The 23,380-nt window shown below is 39.3% G+C and overlaps 1 protein-coding gene across 1 annotated transcript in view; it reads left to right on the top strand.

The window, feature by feature from the left end:
- The first annotated feature begins 776 nt into the window (after nt 1-776).
- The window catches only part of cryl1.L (crystallin lambda 1 L homeolog), a 40,872-nt gene continuing 18,268 nt past the window's right edge, over nt 777-23,380 (top strand). The window contains 3 exon segments of the mRNA NM_001097733.1: nt 777-893; nt 6,155-6,262; nt 9,473-9,599. Of these exon segments, the coding sequence (NP_001091202.1) occupies nt 853-893; nt 6,155-6,262; nt 9,473-9,599 (276 nt within the window). The 5' untranslated portion in view covers nt 777-852.

The following is a 23,380-nucleotide window of genomic DNA, read 5'->3' on the forward strand; positions in this document are numbered from 1 at the left end:
ATTATTACAGAGAAAAAGGAAATCACTTTTAAAAATTTGGATTATTTGGATAAAATGGAGTCTATGGGAGACAGACTTTAGGTGATTAGGAGCTTTCTGGATAATGGGTTTCCGGATAATGGATGCCATACCTGGTTTTACGGCGTGGGGGTTGTGGGAATACTTGCTTACGAGACTGCCTCAAAATAGAGAGTTTCTGTGTCAAATACATATGAATATACACTGTAACCTTGCTTTCATACTATTACATAGAATCTATTCTGCTTTTCCTTCAGCACATCCGATAATAAATATTATTAGTACACCCACATTCTTCTATATGTGTTAAACCCCCACATCATATACAAATGCAGTCACTACTAATAATGCATTCAAGTTGCTGCACTGGTTGCAAACAGACTGCCTTTAAATTGAATGCAATCAGTGTAGGCTTTCTTTGTAAATTTTATAGAAGTGTCTTTGCCTTCTCTGGTAAACGTTACCCACACTGATCTCAGTTCTGCATGCTCTGGTAACTTTTCTCAATTGGTTGGATCATACTTAGTGTCTGTAATAACAGCAGTGCTTTTGTGCATGTGTTAGTTGAAAGAACTCGCACTCATATATATATATGAATATGTATTGTATTTGTAGGAAATGAAGGCGTGGAATGACAGACACACCATGGACCAATCAGAGTGGAGTTCTTATGTTACAAATAGAAGCTTGCCGGAGCAGCCAGTCAATAACAGCCTTACAGGAGATTTCCTAGCAGCACAAAGTAAATAGTCCTGCAAGGAAATACTGTTGCTGTGTTACTGCTGGAAGTTGGGTCTTTCCTGCAGAGCTCACTCTCTCTCAATATCACTGAAAATGAATGACCTCCAAGAAGGAAATATTGTGATTATTGGCAGGTAATTCATTTCATTTACATTATAATATTACATTTAAAATACTTTTTCATCCCATCCCATATAAAACTGTAGATGATATACTTATAGCTGCACCATTATATCTATTTTATATAATGTAAGACTATATATATATATATATATATATATATATATATATATATATATATATATATATATATATAGTGAAAAGGATTGCGGCACTTACAGGGTTTTAGTGAAAAAACAAAAAAATGTTTTATTATTAAGCCTCACCGTTTCGATCCCCCACAGGGATCTTCGTCAGGAGCAAAAACAAACAAACATATATATATATATATATATATATATATATATATATATATATATATATATATATATATATATATAAAATCTGTTTATATATATTTAATGTAAAAATATTTGTGTAATTAATCTATTTTCACAAAATAGAGCCTAGTTTAATAATGTGGTGTCTTAAAGTGCTTTCCCTCCCCCATCAAAATACAGGAAGCTGAAACAGCACGTGCAGTATAACCTTTCCAACCAGAGAGAACAATATACTTCTATCTCCCTTGTTATTTCACATAGAAAATGCTTATGGGAGAGGAAATGCTTATCTGGTTAGTTCTAGCTGTTTACAGTGGTCCATATGTAGCCGGAGAAATGTCAATTGGAGTTATATTGTAGTTATAATAGTTGTTTTTAGGGTAGCACTAATCTATTTATTATGTTATCAGATAAGCGACCTTTGAAATCTATCATGTCTGACCTAGAGGAATCCTGATTTTCACGCATATCTGAACACTTTTCTAGTGCCTAAATCACTATATATATTTATGCTATACTGCCTCCTTGCCATAATATCCCTCCAGTTTACAGTATCACTTGCACAACTGTGGATATAAGTGTTAATAATTCTTGTAATAACTCTTATTTTCAGTACACAAGCTGGTGTTTCAGTGTACATAGTCCCGACAACTCTTGCAACATAGGGTCAACATCAGACACTGTGCCAGTGTTCCTGCAGACAGAAAAGCTTGTGATAGAAAGAGTCATGCTTTGTATCTCTGTATTACTTCTCTTTAAGTGACCACACCGGAGCTCATCAAGAGAGACACTGAACAAAAATTGAGACAGTGATGACATTCTATGTTTGTAAAGAAGTTTTGACCACATGTGTGTCTATAGCTGTCCATAGATGCCCAGATTTAGTTGGGCAGTTTGGTCAATTTTTATGGCAAGTTGCTGGCCATTTCAACAGATATTCCTGCAATTGTTGTGGATTTAGATTTGTTTGTTGTGGTGGAAAATATTTCCATCAGTCAGCTGAAAGGAAGTGAAGAGGAGCCACACATCCTTTTTTACTTCCTTCTGTTCAAATCATTCAGGTCGCTGGCCTGAACTTCTTTTAGTTCAGTGTACAAAGCTGTGAAATCCATGGAAAGAGCTGCTTTTCAACATTATAGGGTGGGGTGGGTCAATTTTGGCATGATTGTGTGAAACAAAGATTTAGAATGTAACCCTATTTTGGCTAAAACACACTCTCTCTTAACGAAGATGGGCCTTCGCTAATTGGAAGAGTGATGGTGAAAGTGTTGTGCAACTACACTTGTTGTGTAAAATAAAACAGAGGACACCAGAGGTTCTTGCAAACAAAACAAAACGAAGGTTTTATTGCCGAGCAGGATTTCTGTCACACCCTTGTGGAGATTTACCTTCTAGGGATTTTAGTCAATGTGGTCTGGATCCGCTACAGCAGAAATGAATATAGTCGGAATCCTTCTTTTAGGCTAGCAGAGCCTAGGAGAGAGCTACCTCCAGTTATAATCCTTGTTGGAGCATAGGCTGCCCTTTCTAGCTATTCCTGGCTATCTCATATTCCTAGAACGTGCTGTAATAGTAGCTACTCCTGTAAACTGTCTAAGCCTTGTTCAGGGGGTCCTTTTTCCCCAACTTTCACTCTAGGGCAGAACAGCTTTACTGGGCGTTGTTGATCCCCAGCTTCCCAGACACATCCCCCTGGTTTAACAGACGAATACCAAAAAGAACCACCCATTTACAATCACTATGACTATATATATATATATATATATATATATATATGACAGTATAGTTTGGCAGGAAGTGGTCATAAACTCTAATAACCAATAATATGGATAATCAGAGAATAGGACACATGGGCTTTTGCCAAATAACTAGGAAAATTAATTAGTAGGAATCTAAAACCATAGGAGTTACAATAACATGAAGTTTTTCAATAGCAGCAATGCTCCTGCACTATACAGAATAGTTAAAGGTCATTGAGCTCCAAAATAGAGCACAAAGACCTGTGTCTTCCTCTTATACACAACCCCACCTGTGTTCGGCAGCCTAGCTGTGTGCAAAGAGGTTCTTTACTTACCTGCCTACACCATTGCTACTGTCTACACCTAAAGCTGAATTTTTATTCCGGCATGATTTGCAGAGCACAGCAACACCTCTGCATCAAGTACAATGTGAAATGTGCAGAATGGTTTGATATTCTGGTGCAGAGTTGATATGCCGCTGTCTCCTCCTACCTGTCCGCTATCTCTACTTGGATGTCACAACACTACCGTAAATTAAATCTCTCAAAAACTGAAATGGTTCTCTTTCCCCCAGCTAACACCCATAACATCCCAGAAGTATCTATGATACTTAACAACTAACTATCACCTGTCTCCCCAGGTGCGGGCCTTGGGGCTATCCTTGATTCTGCCCTGAACTTCACTCCTCATTTCCAATCATTTATTAAATCATGTCGCTTTCACCTAAGGAACATGTCCAAAATACGATCATTTATCACCCAAGATACTGCCAATATTCTTATTCACTCTCTCATCCTATCCCATAACTCTCTATTAATTAGCCTTCCCCTTTAGAGATTGTCACCTCTCCAGTCCATAATAAATACTGCTGCCAGGCTCATACACCTCAGCAACTGCTCCTCCTTTCCCATGCCACTCTGCCAATCCCTGTACTGGCTTCCACAACATTTCAGAATAGAATTCAAACTAATGACCCTCACTTATCTCTAGATATTCACCTAGCCACTTACTATGCTCCTCTACTAACCTGCTCCCCCACTTTTTTCTCACTACCACCTCACATACTTGCATTCAAGACTTTGCCAAGGCTGCACCCTTCTCTGTAATTCTCTCCTACTTTCTGTCTGACTTTCCCAACCTTTCATCTTTCCAAAGGTCTCTTAAAAAACAGTTTAAGTTTAACATAACTTCAGTGTGCTTCTAAAGGCAACATCCATACCACATCTCTCACCTTACTTCCATCTGAACTTGCCCATTCCCACATCTTGTACCTCAACCCCTTCTCCTTTCAGCTTGTAAGATATTTTTTTCACATTATGTTTTGGTTACTGTGTGCTATGCATGTAAATCATACCTCACAACTGTCTCATTATCTGCGGGACAGTCCTGATTTTGACCACTCAGTCCGCAGTTCTGGGTTTCTTACTGAAATGTCCCAAGTTTCTATTTGATCTCCTGCACTGACGCCAGAAAAAGATACAAAGTTTCTGACACTTAATTAAAATAAGAGGCTTTTTAGCAGAGCCCAGAAAAGCTGCTGCACTTAGATACTTTTGTAACAATTTGAAATAAGCAAAGATACATTTGTAACTATTTAAGATATACAGGTCTCTTGGCAGAAATGATACTAGCAGCTTAAAGTGCAATTTACTTTAATTTTGCAAAACTGTTATAACATAAAACATTGCACTAAAACTCCCAGAAATATGTTCAAATTTTCATAACCTGTCAAATTTTGTAAAATGGACATGGTAATTAGGGGGTGTGGCCATAAAATTGGCATGGCCAACAATGTTTTTAAGCAAAATAGTCAGCACAACTTTGTTAAATCTTCTTACTTTGTCTGGGTGCAGATTCTCCAGTGGCCACTTCCCACCAGCAAATGCAGCAGATATTTGATATGAACAGCACCACAATATCTTGTTATAATAAAAATGCCTTTATTGCACACTTATAGGGCATTACCGCAACGTTTCAGGCCTCACTTTTTCAGCTTGAAAAAGGGCCAAGTGAGGCCTGAAACGTTGCGGTAATGCCCTATAAGTGTGCAATACAAGATATTCATAGCTTTTGTGTATTGCATCCTTATAAACCAGCGGTCCTCAACCTTTTTTGGCCTGGGCACCGGTGTAGAAACAAATTATTTTGCAAGGACCGAGGGGGGGGGGTTCGGGATGGGTCAGAAAGCGGGTTGGGAGGAGTCAGCGTCGAAATCGGCATGACAGTGTCCAATTTGGTTGCGTTGGCGTCCAATTCGGCTTGTTAATTGGTCGCTAGGCTCGGTGGCCCAGTTCAAGACTGTCTGCGGCCCAGTACTGGGCCACGGCCCGGTGGTTGGGGACCCCTGTTATAAACGGTGCTTAGTGATGTCATCAGTTATAATCGGAGCTTAGTGATGTCGTTTCTGTCACATGATTCACTGAAACTTGTGTATTATAATAAATAAAGTACCCCCTGTTGCAAAATATGAGGCTATTGGAAGTCACCTCGGCATTCCATGATCGGTATAAAAACACTTGGCCTTCTGCCTTATGCTTTTATATAGTCATGGAACTCCTCGGTAATTTATAATATCCTTATATTTTACAAGAGGGGGTACTTTATGCACTATATAAACTAACAACAATAGGGTAATATTATCATTCCTTAGTGAAGCATTTAATGATATACAACTACAAATAGAAAACATACAGGGAATGTCTTCAATGGGTAATGAAGAAAGCCTCAAAACTGTAAAGGTCTGTAGATTAAAGGGTTTTTTGAAATAACTTTTAGTATGATGTAGAGAGTGATAGTCTGAGACAATTTGCAATTGGTTTTCATTTTTTATTATTTAACGTTTTTGAGTTATTTAGCTTTATATTCTGCAGCTCTTTCATTTGCATTTTAAGGTATCTGGTTGCTAGGGTCCAAATTACCCTAGCAACCATGCATTGATTTGAATAAGAGACTGGAATATGAATAGGACAGGACCTGTGTAGAAAGATGAGTAATAAAAATGAGCAATTACAATACATTTGGAGCCTTACAGAGCATTTGCTTTTTGGAAGGGGTCAACGACAACCATTCAAAAGCTGCAAAGAGTTAGAAGAAAGCAGACTTGAAAATCATTTTATTGTAGGAATAATTAGCTTTTCTCTGTTTTTTCCTATCATGTTCACAGAGAGCACATTGTTAATTTTGTTGCCATATTTCTCTTTTCCCCCCACTTCTTAGTGGTCTTATAGGTCGCAGTTGGGCCATGGTCTTTGCAAGCGGAGGCTTTAGGGTGAAACTTTATGATATTGTGCAGGAACAAGTCTCCACTGCCCTGGAAGATATCCGGTATGTTATCCACTACAGGAAACACAATATAGTTGCATCAGTGTGTAAGAGGGTGAACCAAATGTTGTAATTGAATTGTGGTTGAAAATTGATTGAATAATGTGTGTGAGTATGTGTTAAAATTGTTGAGAGTGTTATTTGGGTAAGTGGCCAACAGGTGGTGCTCAAGGGTAAGGAAGGTGTAATTTATTCCCCATCAGCAGGTGAGAGACACATGGACAGACTGAGGACCAGCACATGCAGAGGGAGTGATACAGCAGTGACTGGGAACCTGGTGAAGGTATAAAAGAAGGCCACACACCTAGCGTTAAGGGCTTTTGATGGGAGGATGCTGTCAGAGGAGGAGTGGTCCTGAAGAAGAGCTACAGCAGAAAGAAAAGAAAGATAGAATCTAGTATAGTAGTTTGTAGTTAGCAGGCACTAGGGGGCAAATTCACTAAGCGCCGAAGCGCCGAACGCTAGCGTTACTTCGCTAGCGTTTGTCATTTTTGTTACTGCGCAAATTCACTAACGAACGCTGGCGTAGTTTCGCTAGTGTTACTTCGCACCCTTACGCCTGGCGAAGTTTCGCTAGCGACGTAACTACTCAAATTCACTAACGCGCGCAGTGTACTGAACGCTACCTTTTACGCTAGACTTCCTTCGCCACCTCAGACCTGGCGAAGCGCAATAGAGTAGATAGGGATTGTTTAAAAAAAAGTCAAAAATCTTTCTAAGTCCAAAAAAACGCTGGCGTGTTTTCTACATTATGGGTGATAGGCTGAAAAAGATCAAAAATTTTTTAGGGGCTCCCCTCCTTCCCCCTACATTTCCTGACTCATGGCAACTTACCTAGACAGTGGGCACATGTGTAGGGCAAAATAAAATTTTTATTTGATGATTTGAAGGTTTTCTAGCCATTTGTAGTGCTGATACGTATTCCTCCATTGAAATTTGAATTTCGCGCCGTATGCAAATTAGCCTGCGCTAGAGTAACTTTGCTTTACTTAGCGAATCAACGCTAGCGCAACTTCGCAACCTTACGCTACCCCTGAGCGCAACTTCGGATTTTAGTGAATTTGCGGAGCGCTGGCGAAACTACGCCTGGCAAAGTGCGGCAAAGTGCGGTGAAGTTGCGCCTGGCGAATCTTAGTGAATTTGCCCCTAGGTGTCTGAGATAGGGTAGTTTCTTGCCCCACCTAGGAGTGTAGTGGAAATTAGTTTTCCGTGGATACCCCACAAGTTAGGGACCCAGAAGATAGGGAAGACACAGGATAAGGTTAAAGAGGCCTGGGGCAAGAAGAAGGACTGTGAGTAGTCCCGGTCGGAATAGTAAAGGGGTGCTGGTGGAGCACCGGATTACAGAGACGGGAAGGCTTGGCGGAATGGTAAAGGGGTGCTAAAGTGCACCGGATTACCGAACCAAGTGGTGGACGAGTACAGGATGGTAATAGTTAACCCTGCCTGAGATCTGGGATAGGCCCTAGGAGACTGTGGTGGAAAACTAAGAACAGTTGTGATATGAAAGTTGATGTTGCATGAATGTTTATAATTTGCAAGTGGAACTGTACGGAATCTTTGCTACTTCAAATAAATCAGAAATATTCGTATTCAAAAATTACTACGTCTTACTATTGTTTCCTGTAAGGGGTTAACGAGTGGAGGGCCCCCTACAAGTGTCCCAGATTCTCAGCACAGGGAGCAGCAATCAGTCAGCAGCAAAAGAAATGGGCACTCAAGGACTCTGCAAGTGCCACAAAATAAAAGTACAAAATCTTTTAAAAATTAGATTAAAAATGTCTTCTAATGCCTATGGGTTTTGTGTTCTAGAGGGGCACTTAGTAAGAGGCGGCCTGCCTAGGACGCAAAACGCAAATATAGCATTTTGAGATGCTGATGATTTTGATGTAATTCCAAATACAAATGTTATTCTTTCATTGTTGTGGTCCTTGCAGAGTCCTTGAGTGGGGTGCAGCTTTATTCTTGTAACACCTCAAATGTAATTCTAAACAGTTTTCCAGTGTACACTAATTAACAATTGAAATAAAGTTATTTGTAAATCCAATTGCAGTTGGAAGCAATATCTGTCTGCTGTTTACATTCTCTGCACTTAGGGTTCAGACTCCTAAAATAATGTAGCTAAAGCCGGCTGACTAACAGACCAAGTTAACTGACTTCTGATACACTTTATCCAAAGTCAGAACAGAAAGGGACAAATAAATACTGCCTTTAACTATAGACACATAGGTTAAATACCAAAGAAATGAATGTAATGAATGTACATTGGAAAGTTGCTTAGCATTACATTTTCTCTCAAAACAGTTGAATGTCTGTCATTTGTGGTGCTGTGTGGAAATGTTATGTACAAGGTATTGATTTAAGAGATGTCAAGTGACCCCTTGGCATTAGGGAGATAATGGCCCAGTCCTTTTACTTTTAAAAAAGAAATTCCTCTAAATGGTAACATCAAATAAGTTTTAAACACTGCTCATTATGGATCATTATCAGCTTAACGATATGTTGGTTGAGAGCTTTACTCTGTAGAGTTCCTGGGCAAGTTCACATTCTCCTTTGGCTTGTGGAATGTTACTACACTGTCCTAATGATTGTCTTCCAGATTACTTGCTTGTGATTACATACTTGTAGTGCAGGATTAAACATAGGGAGCCTTTCCATATTTATGTGAGGTTCCTTTTCTATACATAGAGCATAGACATTGCTTATACATAAAGTATATTATGTAATTACAAGGTGCCACAAAGTATTGTGCAGGGGTATCTTTCATTAAAATCTTTGTTTGATGGAAGTTGGCACGGGGGGTGTGTGTGTGTGGTGGGGGTTCAGATACTTGTGCCAGACAGATAATAATGTTATAACTTATAGTCAAAAGGTTCCCCCATACTTTATGTTGCTGTTCATGCTAAGAAGCAGCATGTCGTTCAGTCTAGAGACTAATTCGCACAGAGAAGGCCCCATCAAAGGGCAGTTTAGGGGAAAGCATTAAATAAGTACACAGGGAATATAATCTTGTATCTATATATTTTCATTATCTAAGATGCTCTCATTCACCCTAACAACATACAACTTTGCTTTGGAATCACCCCGGCTATAACCAAACACAACCCTGTTCTACACTTAATGTCTTACACTTTGTCTAGGAAGCAGAATAATAATCCTTCATGGCGATTCTACGATTTTTTTTTTAAATAAAACTCTGTTTTCTTAAATCAGGAAGCAGATGGAGGAACTAAAGAAGTCAGAAATGCTTAGGGGATCCCTAAGTCTGGAGGATCAAATGGCACTCGTTAGTGGGTGCACTGACCTGAAAGATGCTCTTCATGGTGCCCAGTTTATTCAGGTAAGATTATTATTGTGATTTATAAATCAAATTGAGATGCAATAACAGTCAGAATATTGCAAAGGGATTACTAGACCAGCGCATCCTTTAAACAATTTTTAATTTACCCCCTTATTCAATAGTATCCAACTTTTTGCTCTCTAGAGGGACCTTCTTCATGCATAATGGAACAGTGATTTAATCCTTATTACACACACATCACACACACACACACACACACACACATACACACACACACACACACACTACAATAAAGACCTGCAACACCAAGATTAAAATATACTTAAAATAGCATGAGCAGTCTATATAGCTACACGCATACACTATAATAACACAATCTCACCATTAGGTGTCACTCTAATGTCTTCATAAACACCAACTAATGTTATTTGAGTACATTCCTTTATTGTATTATTTTGTTTCCATTTGTTTCCATATTATCACATTCATTCTACAAAGCAAAACTCAATTTTAGAAGCTACTTTCTGTGATCTCCCTCCTGCTGTAACCTGCACATGCTCCATAGGCATAAATGCTGCTGAATCATGTCGGGTCTCAGTCAAATAGTTGATCAGTGGTTGCTGCACCATATTATCCACTGAAGGCTTCAAAACAAATGCAATAAACTTTCCAATAGGGAGGTTAAAGGCTGTTCTTCGTCAACTCTCCCATGTTCACAGTCTAGGGCAATGATCCCCAACAAGTGGCTTGCGAACAACATGTTGCTCTCATCTCCCATTGATGTTCTCCCTGTGGCCTCACAGTAAGTGCCCATTTTGAATTTCCTGGCTTAAATTTAAGTTTTGGAAGCACGAAGACACAGATTTACTCCAACAGAGTCTCCTACAGACTAGCAGTCCACAATCTACATGTGCATTTTTGGAGTTCTGTTACTGACACGTACCCAGAAACAGAATGATTGTTAAGTGATGGTCTATGGCGATACCAACTGTAGACAAATGGTGTCGTTGCTGATCCTGCCATGAGTCAAGGTGAGAGAACCTCTTACATAATAAAAGAATAACCCTAAAGCACATTTATGTAACAGAGTGCATTGTGTGTTTATTAAAGTGTCTGCGTCCAAATTTCCTGCCCTAATTCACTAAGAAAAATACCTGTTGGGAGAGGACCTCAGTAACGCACATTGGTCCTCTCTCAACAGAACCAAATTTATGTTTTTTAAAACATAAGCGCTATAGAGCTCATTGCACTATCAACGCTGCCCCCCTTCGATGTGCTCTAACGCTAAAGTTATAAGCATGGAGAGGAAGGGCAGCGTCTGGACTGCTGCCTCAGGGTTGGAAAGTGAGGTTTCATCAACATACTCGTATCAAGAGAAGGATCATCAATTCATTCTCCACTTATATGCCACCAGATATAAACTATAGTGGAACCATTTATCAACTTATTTTATTAACCCATACTATATACAAATTTGCTGCAAAGTAGGGTGCAATAAGCCTAATGTTAATCTAATCATGCAGTAAATAAATTTTGATTCCTGAATAACGATTGTGCTATTCACATTATTTTAGCTATTGCAAAATTATTTCTTTTAAATTGTTTTAACAGGCGTGGGAATCACTTGTATTTTTGCCTCAGTTAAATGCGTTAGTTTCGAGCATGTTCCATGAAATGGGTAATGCTGTAAACATGATGATTACTGAGTCTTTCTTGGAATGTAGCTGATACGTAGGTTCGTTTTCTCAGTAGATGGCATTAACACAGTGGATGAAAGACATCCACTAAGCTCTGAGAAGCTGTAAAATTTGTTGAGAGAACCTCTTACATAAAGCATCAGAATAAAAGAATAACCCTAAAGTACATTTATGTAACAGGGTACATTGTGTGTTTATTAAAGTGTCTGCGTCCACATTTCCTGGTCTTATTAATTAAGAATAATTCCTGTTGGGAGGCGACCTCTGTAACATACCTATGTGGTCCTCTCTCAACAGGAGTTTCAACCTGGGAGGCAGTTGGGAAGGCCCAGTTGGATAAGCTGCTGACACAGTCTAAAAGGGCTTAAAGTGATACTGACACTAAAAATTTTCTTTTAAAAATATTACTCTACATTAAAAGTTACTTATAGGTCATGTTGATGGTTTTTCCCTGATAGTTCTGCTTTTGTAAATAATTGTCAGTTTCTAATGTTAACCAACTTCTGCTGCACAAATATGGCAGCCCCCTCATTGAGGAACAGGGGGGTAAGAAAGGTAATGTAAAAGCAACAGGCAAATACTTTTATGGCAATATTATAAATAGCATTCAAAGACAATGTTAGGATAGATAATAAAAAAGGTTATTTTCTGTATCTATTTAATTGGCAGCTTAAATCTGCTTGAGTAGGGCCAGCTTCAGTGAGTTCCTAGAAAATTTTAAAAATAAAATATCCATTTAAATGTTTAAACCATGTTTTCTAACCATGTTCCCCTGTAACCTCTTGGGAGCATGTTAAACTTGCATAAGAAATATGTGGTCTTCAATTTTCCATGTAGGTGGATATGATTTAGGGTTGCAATTGCTAATTGCCGTGTCATTTAGTGCAAAGTCTCGTACGAATTTCCTAATTTAGAAATTCAGACTGGCAGTTTTGATCCGGGCAACCAGGTTTTCATAGCAGAGGGCAACCCTAATTTGTTGGCCATACCAATGTCAACAAGCATTGTCGATCCGGCCACTCCAGACCCTTGTAATGGTATGTCTTGATGCCCTGCTCACCGAAATGTGGCCTTAAATAAGGCAAATACTTATTGGGCAGGTTAGGAAGTCATGTCTCTACACTCAAACGGCAAGATTTTTCTTTGGCAAACAGATTGTAGAAAGTGCTTTATGATCATTTGACCTAGAATAGAAATTGCCTAGAGAAAGGACTTCAGCACCATTATCCCTAGTCCCCTGGATTTGTTAAGATTTGGTACACAAGTTTTGACACATGATTGACTGGGGAAATGTTGATAGACCTTCACTTGAAAAGCAAATAGCAACAATATTACAAAAAAGCCTGCTCAGGACTCCTTTGCAAATATTTGTGTCGTTATCTTGAACAAACTAGTCCTGATAGCTACACTGGTTTTATGACATGAAACCCTATGGCTGGTGCCAGACATCTTCTCCTCCGCTACTGCTCTGCTGCTCATTGTGCCTGCATCCGAGCTCAGTTCGGGTACAGGCAGACATGGTGGATTTCGATGCAAAATCGGAATCCTTGCGTTTCTGCACCAAATCCACCGTATTGTGTTTTTCTGCAGGCAGAGAGCTGCAAGATCTGGCACTAGCCTATAGGGCTCATTTACGTCCACAAGTGCAGTGAGCAAAGTGCAAATGTGAGTGCAGACGCCATATTTTTTTAAATAATGCAGCATTTTTCACAGAATACCAGCCTCATGTCGTTGCAAGGGGCAATAAGCTCAGAGCAATAGTTTGCAATTCACGAAACAGCAACAACACTCATTTCATCGGAAATTGGACACAATTGTGTCATTTCCAGTGTGAGCGATGTGTGCGTCTGATTATTTTGTTGTACTTTTATTATTATTGATGCTGGGTGCAAAGGGAACCCCGGAGATACTGCCTGGTCAGGAGGTGGCAGTAGTTCCAGGGGTTCCCTTACATCAATAGACACAGAAGAGCTTGATTAGGAACAGAAGGCAGGACTATACTGAACTTTAATGAAATACAAAGAACACTATTTGAAGCAAGTAATAAAAGTGGTTTTATGAGCAGCTGCAGGTAATTGTGGACATAAATGATCCCTTCTATCTACAAGGATATTTTTTCAACTTAAAATGACAAGAAAAAAGTTTTTTTCAAGATTTTCTAGCTCTAAAAGTAGAGCATTAAAACTCTGGAAACATTTCTTTCACTGACGTTTCTGATAATCATGCCGTACAGCTGCTGCTCAGCTCAATTCCTGAACATCTATGTTCTAAAATAGCCATTTGCATTTAAAGGATAAGTAAAGCTATTTTGTAAGGAAACCTTGACTCATCTGTAACTGCATCAACGAGACTCCTAAGAATGACACTGCTCCCCTGTACCTGATATCAAAAGGCACAGTTGTGCAGTGGAGTTGCTCTTAGCCATGTTTTACCAAGTCACTTTCTGTCTCAGAAACATGCGCACAGTAAGCTTGAGTGTCCATTTCTGATTGCCAATCACTGCCAGATAGTCGGTGCTGGGAAATGATATGACCAACCTGGTGATCACCAACCTTCACTGTGCAGTTGATTTGAGATCAGATATGGGGGAGCAGGATTGTTCTTGGGAGCCTGTCAATCAAATCTGTCTTCCAAAACACTCTGAAAATTGATTCATAGCCAGTATCTTCCTGACTTCAACATTTCTCCTTGGATCAGTTACTTCTGACAACATATTTAATCATAATTATATATGATGCTTTCTTCTAGAAAGGTGTCTATCTTGTTTTTGAACCCAGACACTCATTACAACCTACAGTATCTATGTAGGGAGTTCTATAATCTCATTGTCCTTACAGTACCATTTCCTTTGCTGAAGTGAAATATCCTCGTCTCAGTGCTTATCCTCTTGTCACCTGTATTGTCCTGCAGAAGATAAATTCAGTAAGCAAAAACTATTGTGTTGAGGCTTTTCTTAATATATAAATCTGCTCCCTTGTCGGTCTCTTTCAACTGTCAGAGCAATGTCAAAATGCACATAGTGTAAACTACTTGTACACCATGGGCCCACATACAAAAGCAACACGTAATTCCCCAGTTTGTTCTACCACACAACAACTCCTAGGACCATCACACCCTCTTTGTGCATATAGAAGAATAATCCTGCATCTGACAATTTACAAGATATATGGCTTAATCAACATTGTATCTTACTTCAGTTCTATGCAATGTGACTTGCCAGAAACACAAGGGCAGGGAGAAGGAAGTATAACACAACAGAGTTTATTAAGACCGCAAAAATGTTTCCAAAAGATTAGACTGTGGGGGCAGGGATGTCAGTGTCACAGAAAGGGGGCAACAATGATACAATAAGAAAGGGGGCACTTCACTGGTCAATGGCTCTCCCAGGGTCTATTCCACTTTTTCGGGGAAACTCAAAAGGATGTGTTTGGCAGTGCCCCTTTCATATTGTACTGCAGTGTACACTACCCACTCATCTCTGGTGCTTGGGGCTGGATCTCTAGTGTAGAGAACTCTGTTTCGTGTCTACAATAAAAGTGCTGACTTTTCCTGTTAAACTCCCTTTTTGCTGCTCCTGTTAATGTGGCACCTGAGGCTCGGTTCTAATCTTTTGGTGAAGTTGCACATACACTGTGGTAAGGGAACAAATCTGCATTTTCTCCACTGGTGAAAAAATGTCAGCAGAGACACTGCTGTGTATACATTAGTCTAAAGCTGGCCATAGATGTCGAGATTTTTAAAAGATCCGATACTCATCGTGAGACCACGATTTTCTCAGAACGATCGTACGAATTGACCATCAACTAAAAAGACCAATTTGCCAGGAAAACAAAGGGGAGCTGCCTGCTTGGCCCTGCAAACATAGATAGATTGTACTGGGACCGACAAAGATTTTTTGACCTGGCCGATCAATTTCCTGACAGATGTCGGCCGAAAAATCGTAAGATGTACAATCGTTCAAATCCCACTAACCGCACGATAATTTCGAAGGATTGGTTGGACTTCCCTAAAATCGGTCGTTCGGCAAGAAGAATCGTCGGGTCTATGGGGAGCTTAAGAGAGCCAGGGGGCTGTTGCATTGGGATTGGTTGCTATATGGTTCTTTCCATTCCCTTAAACATGAGCTCATTAACTATTGGATAGGCACATATTCTAATGCACTAAAGGGAGCTAAATTTCACCCCTTAGGGATCAGTTTACTGAAGGGATCATTCTCCTCAGTGTGCTTTGGATATTCATCAGTTACGCCCTTGGCACATCCAACATAAGACTAAGGTAGCCCTTTACTTGAAAGGGTAGTAACATATGGAAAGATTTGTCGCCCATGATTTTTATGCACGTTGAGGGCGACAAATCTCTCAAAAATTCCTCTCCATTACCAATTATTGAAATCACTGGCGGTACTTGCAAAGTTGCATCCAGAGAAAACTTTGGGCGATTTAGTGACAATGGCAATGGCAGCTGCGCATAATGGCAGCTACGCATATTTTCTCGTGTGCCACTACCCTAAGGATGGCACTCTGGTAAGTACAATGTGTATGTACTGCTATAAACTGCTGTTCTACCGTTCCTTACATGGCAGCACAATTTGCACCTACCAGTACACTATTCACAGTCAGGCACATATTATTGCCCCTCACATACACATTTTTTCACCTGACAACTGCGGTGCAAACAGGCTTTGTATCCATAGATGTCTTTTGTATCTTGTCTGTGAAGGTTCTTATTTCCCAGGTCATGGTATATCTATAGTAGTCAAATCAACTGGACTCGCTGTAATCTTATTCTTCAAGAGAAAAAATACAGCAAGTCCCGTTGATTTGACTTACTACTATAGATATACTCTTTGTATCTTGTTTGTTTCAGAGTTTCAAATTCAATATTCATGTCTGTTTTACATGTATACGTATACTCTGAGAGCAAACATGCTTGAACGAGTCCATCTCACTGTGCCAGAAACCAAATAGTGACGTCGGTGCTTGTTACCATTGTACAAGCTGCCAGTGAAGTGGCTGTCATGTGTACTTCATGTAACAAACAACAGGGAACAAATGTCCCTGATCTGTTTTTGTTTTTGCATCATAATAGAAAATGTAACTCTGAGGGGCACATTTACTTAGCTCGAGTGAAGAATTAGAAGGAAAAAAACGTCGAATTTCGAATGTTTTTTTTGGCTACTTCAACCATCGAATTGGCTACTTCGACCTTCGACTTCGAATCGAACGATTCAAACTAAAAATCGTTCAACTATTCGACCATTCGATAGTGAAGTACTGTCTCTTTAAAAAAAACTTTGACCACCTACTTTGCCACCTAAAACCTACCGAGGTATGCCTATGGGGAAGGTCCCCATAGGCTTTCCTAGCTTTTTTTGATCTAAGGAAAATCGTTCGATCGATGGATTAAAATCCTTCGATCAAACGATTTATCCTACGATCGTTCGAACGAACGAATTGCGGTAAAACCTTCGACTTTGATATTCGAAGTTGAAGGATTTTACTTCGACGTTTGAATACCGAGGGTTAATTGACCCTCGATATTCGACCCATAGTAAATATGCCCCTGAGATTTCAAAGCTATTTGAATATGAAATTGCAATTACCGTATATACTCGAGTATAAGCCGAGTTTTTCAGCCCCCAAAATATGCTGAAAAACTCTACCTCGGCTTATACTCGGGTCAAGCGCAAAAATGGTCGCCGGCGTCTAAGAATAGTCTCCAAGAATATTCGCCGGCGTCTAAGAATAGTCTCCAAGAATATTCGCCGGCATCCAAGAATGGTCGCCGGCATCCAAAAATGAGACGCCGGCACCTCCAATGGGAGCAGAAACCCTCAATTTTTTGATTGAAACTTACCAGAAGCTGCTGTATTTCTCATCCTAGGCTTATACTCGAGTCAGTAAGCTTTCCCAGTTTTTTGAGGTAAAATTAAGTACCTCGGCTTATACTCGGGACAGCTTATACTTGAGTATATACAGTAAAAGCACTTTCTGTCTTGTTCTGATGGAAATTTCCTGTATACTTGGGTTCATGGACCATGCAAATTATTCACCTTTTTATAAAAACAGATATATTAGAAGAGTATACCTTTTGATATACTGTAGCTTACCATTTGTGGCTGAGGTTTCATTAAAAAGGTGTTCAGATATCACTCCTTTTGGTATGCAGAACAAATACTCTGTTGCAGAAACAATACACTTCCCAGTCTTCTGAAGGCTGATACATTAATCTGACTGGTTCCGTTTTTGGCTGATCAGCTTTGTTGCCATGCAGAGATGCACCAAATCAATAATTTTTTTGGTTAGTCAGAATAATGAATCCTTAAAAGAAAATTTGGCCAAATACTACACTTAGGGGCAGATGTATTAAGGTGAGAGTTGTTTTTTTCCCGAAAATTCGATTTTTCGCGTTGTATTTTTTGGTCAAAGCTCACATTTTCGGGTTAAAATAAACTCGAATTGCTAGAATTGTTTTTGAAAAAAACAAATATTCGAGAATTATTATACCCTGACCCTGGAAATAGATTGAATCCAAAAATACATCAGAGTTGAACTATTTGAAGAGGTTAGCAGCCGGCTTGATGTTCGAGTTTTTTTTCATAGGGTTTTGCCTGAAAACTTGAATAATTCGAGCTATTCAAGTTTTTTCATTGAAAACTCTAATAATTTGAGCTAGTCAAGTTTTTTTGCTGAAAACTCGATCAATTCGAGTTTTCGAATAATTCAAGCTATTCAAGTTTTTTCGATGAAAACTCGATCAATTCGAGTTTTCGCGTTGCGGGACTCGAACTCACAGAATCGGGTTTGTCACATTCAAAGTTTTTCTTAAATAAGATACTATTCGATATTAGAAGGGGGTCATATACACACAGAGACCATCATGCAGTATGATCGGAAATGAGCTGAGCTACATGATGACTATATACAAGTCTCGACAGCTCTATACCACAGGTAACACCTTTGTAAAGCACCTTAATTGCCTGGTTCAGAGGTATTATGTTTTCTTACTCTATCAATAATAAGGAAATCTTTTTAGAATAAACAGAGCACAGTTGTGGCATCTGAATTAATATCAGTATGCCAATAATAATAATCTAAATGCCACTGAGTGAAGTTGCTGTTCTCTTTGTTTGCCATGAAGGTGTGTATTTGGTATGGATTTACGTATGTGTTTATTTTTTTATAGCTCAGCAATGTTCACTGTAGTTGCAGTACAGGAAAAGAACCTGGAGAAAAGATTGCAGGTTTAGTACTGAGAGGTTTTAGAGAAACTGGGCAAGAAACCAAATCAGCCGGCACGAGCTTATGGTTACAACATCGGCTAATTGTGGATGAAAAGCTATACACAGGAAAAGCACAAAGTGAGAATTATGAAGTGCCACCGTGTATACTCTATGTAATAAGATTTGGTTATAGTTGGTCTAGTTGCCACTTGCAGACCTATCTATCAGCCATTGCTGTACACTGTACACCAAATAAGCTTTGTACCCATTCTAAATAAATGGTATGAGGAAATGAGGAAAACATAGTATATTATTCTTCATTATAATAACCTATGATAGACTTTTAAAGAAAATGTTTATGGTTTTCATTGCTGCTTTTTAAAAAATAAAATCAGCCTGTAAACCATGTTTGCATTTTCATAATCCTGGTGTTTCATACCTCCCAACAGTCCCATATTGAGCGGGACAGTCCCTCTTTTGACAGTCCTGCGTTTGTACTGGAAAGTCCTGATTTCTCTGCACTGAACAGCCCAGAAAGATACAATGTTTCTAACTTAATTGGCTCTTGGCAGAGAGCCCAGAATAGATACTTAAGATACATTTGTAACAGTTTTGTGCCTTGGTAGACATTGGGATCTGCAACCTTGGCTCTCCAGCTGTTAAGGAACTACAAGTTCCACAATGCAATGGAGGAGTCTAATGAAGGAGTCTAAAGGCAAATGCAATGTAGTTCCTTAACAGCTGGAGAGCCAAGGTTGCAGATCCCTGCCGGCCGACGGTTAGACTCACAGCTTAAAGGGCAATTCATCTTCATTAGTAAAACTGTAATAAAACATAAAAACTACAGAAATGTGTCCAAACTTTCATAACCTGCCAAGTTTTGTAAAATAGCCATGGTAATTCTGGGGTGTGGCCGCAAAAGGGGCGTGGTCAAAATATTTCCACGCGGCCGATTTTCTTTGTCCCTCTTTCCGTCTCCAGAATGTTGATTTTACTGCATTTGCTGTATAATAACTTGAAATCTATACCGCTCATTGGGGTTTATGTAATTAAAGGCACTTAGTTTGCCCAGGGGCAGTAACCTATAGTAATCAATCAGCAACCAATCAGCAGGCAGAATTCCCAGAATACCATTTACAAAATCCCCTGCCCGCCGATGAAAACGTACATTTTAGTTGGCTTCGGTGGTGGCCCCGCCCCTTTTTCGGTGCCCCTCATCGGCTCCGCCCCTTTTGCATCACGCCCCATCCCTTTCTTTTCCGCCCCCCACCATGGCCGGTAATTATTTTTTTTAAAAGGTGGCAACCCTACAAGGGGGTAACCTAATCAATTTGGCACCCAATGCATGTTAAACTTTCCTTTAATTGAGTACAAAAAAATCTGTGTGGATCTGTTCTGCTGTGAATCCACCAGGAATCCCCAGTTCCTATTTTCAGTGTATTGAGGTGGTGTGTGTGTATAAAATAATCAATTTATGTGATTTTGTGATTTTTCTTCAATGCTGACCCAACCTAGTTTTAATTATTGAAATAATTGCTTTCAGGGTGTGTATTTGCTTTTGGTGCCTGAGCATTCCACTAGATGTCTCCATTCTGCTTTGTGAGGAGCTGGGCAGTGAACTGTCTCATTTAATATTATTTTGTTTATATGTTTATATATATATATTCCTGTCCAAACAAACTGATGACTCTGTCTGTTGAGTCCAATTTAGCAGCTTTGATTGGCCTGTGCACTGTATGTCCATCTTTAGGTATTATAGGACCCATGTCTGGACTGGGAGTCAAAATAGTCCCTGGCATATCCGGTACACAGAGGCCCCCAGAACAGCACCAGCAGTGTGTCTGTGAAGGTTCTCATTCATCCAGGTCATGGTATAACTATAGTACATCAGCACTTTGCATCCAGGAGGTCTCTGACCCCTTGCTGGTTGTACTAAACAAATTATGCTAATTGGAGTAACATTCCAGGGTATATAACCAGAAACATACTGAATTGAGAAAGCCAGTCGGATGATTAGCAAACGTCTTGAATGAAAAAAAACAATACAGCAAGTCCAGTTGATTTGACGTATTACTATAGATAGCCCCCAGCAGCCCAATAAACAGTAAGGGGGCAGATTTATTAAGGGTTGAAGTGAAAATTTTAATTTTTGAAAAAAAATTTAGTCAAAACTCTCAAATTCAAATTGTGAATTATTCAAACTCGATTTGAGTTTTAATTCGAATTTCGAGATTTATCATACTGTGGCTTTTTAAACCTTCCAATTTACTGTATCTGGTGATGTTTGCAGCCATTCTGATTTTCGAGTTTTTTAAATTCAAATTGAGTGTTTTTAATTCAAATTGAATTTGAGTTTTCGGGTCGATTTCAATTAGTCCGAGCTGAGAAAATTCGATGTTATCAATAAATTTAAATTGGTCGAATTTCGAATTTATGGAATTTTATGTGAGTTTTAAAAAAACTCACATGAATTCGTAATTCGACCCTTGATAAATGTGCCTTCCCATGTCTATGGCATCTTACAGCAGCCCCTCTGCCATTTCCCAAAATCCAGAGATTGTCAGTCTGGGCCTGATAGAACCCATGGAATGGTTAGATTGAATTACACTTTGGTTGTTGCTCTGTTGAGTATTTGTCGAGAATTGTTTTTCACACACACACACACACACACACACACTTACCAAAGGGCGAATCGGCTAATGATTGCGTCACTAGCCTTCCCACCCGCAGGGACATTGCCAAATTTCTAACGGATGCCGGCGTCAATTCGCTAGCGAAAGAGACAGGTGCTACCGGTCACTCTATCGACAGGCGACAATTCGCTCTGGCGAATGGACGTTACTTTGCAAATTTACTAAAGGGCAGATTTTACTGAACCTCTTTTGCCAGAGTTACCTTCCCACCTCAGACCAGTAGTGATGGGTGAATTTGTCCCACTTCGCCACAAAATTCGCAAAAAGGCAGAGAAATTCACGAAACACTAATTTTGACGCCAGCGACCATTAAAGTCAGGCCATTAAAGTCAATGGGCGTCCGTTAATCGTCGCCGGCGTCCAAACCATCAGTGACGTCAAAATTGTCGACAATATTTTGCGGCTAATTCGTGAACCTGATTGCCTGCAAAAGACCAGAACTTTTTTTGGGGTAAGCGATTTTCCCCATGAATTTGCAAACATATGGAAGATTCATTTTACAGTGGGCACATGTGTAGAATAACTCTATTGTCTTTATTAAGGTTCCCTGGACATGTGTTTTTAAAAGTGTAATTTGTAAGTATTTGCACCAACATTTAACATAAAGACGTCCATACAACTTTAAATTTCCCGCCTTATCCAAATTGACCTAATGAAGTTACGCTAGGCAGAAATGAACGCAAGCGCATCTTCACTATCAAATGCTCGCATTGCCGAAGTAACGCTAGCAAAAAGCTCTGCATTTTAGTGAATTACCGTAGTCAGAGCAAATTTTCGCCTGTTAGTAAGTCTGCCCCTAAGTTTGCTTTTATCAGGAGCCAATAACCAGCCTCTATGGTTTTCTGGAGGAACCCTACACAAGTATATGCTGCAATGCTTATACCATGTTGTTGTAAAATAGCATTTAATAAACTGGATTTTAAAAAAAATTGTTGTTTTTTTTGTCCCCATTCAGAAAAAATTGCTCATGTTCTATTTGATTTACTAAATGACTTCCATCTAAAATTCACGTGTCAAGAGTTATTTTTTTTTCCTTTTTATTTATTAATTTTTTTTGCCCATAACAGGGGACATGGAAATGTTGCAGTGATCAGGCGTTGAAGTCAAATGGTACTTGTGTGGAGAGAATCACTTCTGGCATTGCTTTGTGTTCTACATGGCTATCTGTGTACTCGTCTGTTCTTGTCAGCTTGCCTATGGGTGTGTTTTTTAGATTGTGTTTTCTGTGCAGCATATTTATTGCCCCTGTTCTAGGCTGTAGCGTTTGCTGTTGGGAGATGCATTGCTGGAATTTTTTTCCTTAGTTGCTTAACTCCTTAAAGGAACAGTAACACCAAAAACTGAAAGTGTTTTAAAGTAATGAAAATATCGTGTAGTGTTGCCCTGCACTGGTAAAACTGATCTGCTTGCTTCAGAAACGCTGCTACAGTTCATATAAACAAGCTTCTGAGTAGCAATGGCGGAAATTGAAAAAAAGGCTATATGGCACAGGATAAATAATGGATAACAGATAACACCATTATGTTCTACAGAGCTGATCTGCTATCTGCTGTGTAACTTGAACCTTTTCTCCTTTGAATGGCTGCCCCCATGGCTACACAGCAGCTTGTTTATATAAACTATAGTAATGTTTCTGAAGCAAACACAGCAGTTTTACCAGTGCAGGACAACACTGCATTATATTTTTATTATTTTAAAACAATTTCATTTTTTGATGTTACTGGTCCTTTAATGAACTTAATGCTTGTGTAGTATGACTAGACCCATTTGTCTCTATATATAAGTCATACAGATTCTGATTTACATAGCACAGTTGCCACTGGCAAAAACACCTGACCAGGCCAGGGCCAGTATTACAAATTGTAATACCGGCAGTGTAGTCGCTGAAAAAATTGTAATATCCTTAAAGTGATACTGACAATAAAAAATTATTCTTCAAATTATTAGTGTACATTTTTTGTGGACTAGGGAATAGTCTAAATCCGATTAGAATTTGAAAAGAGTTAAAAAATTAGACTATCGAAATTTATCATGTATTGTCTCTTTAAAAATTAGACTTCGACCATTCGCCATGTAAAACCTGCCGAATTGCTGTTTTAGCCTATGGGGGACCTCCTAGAACCTATCCGGAGTCAGATGGTGGACTTTGAAAAATCTAAGTTTTTTTGGGGAAAAACTTTGAAGTGAATTCGATCGAATGCGCTATTC

The sequence above is a fragment of the Xenopus laevis genome, chromosome 2L (genome assembly GCF_017654675.1).
Source record: "Xenopus laevis strain J_2021 chromosome 2L, Xenopus_laevis_v10.1, whole genome shotgun sequence".
Classification (NCBI taxonomy): Eukaryota; Metazoa; Chordata; class Amphibia; order Anura; family Pipidae; genus Xenopus; species Xenopus laevis.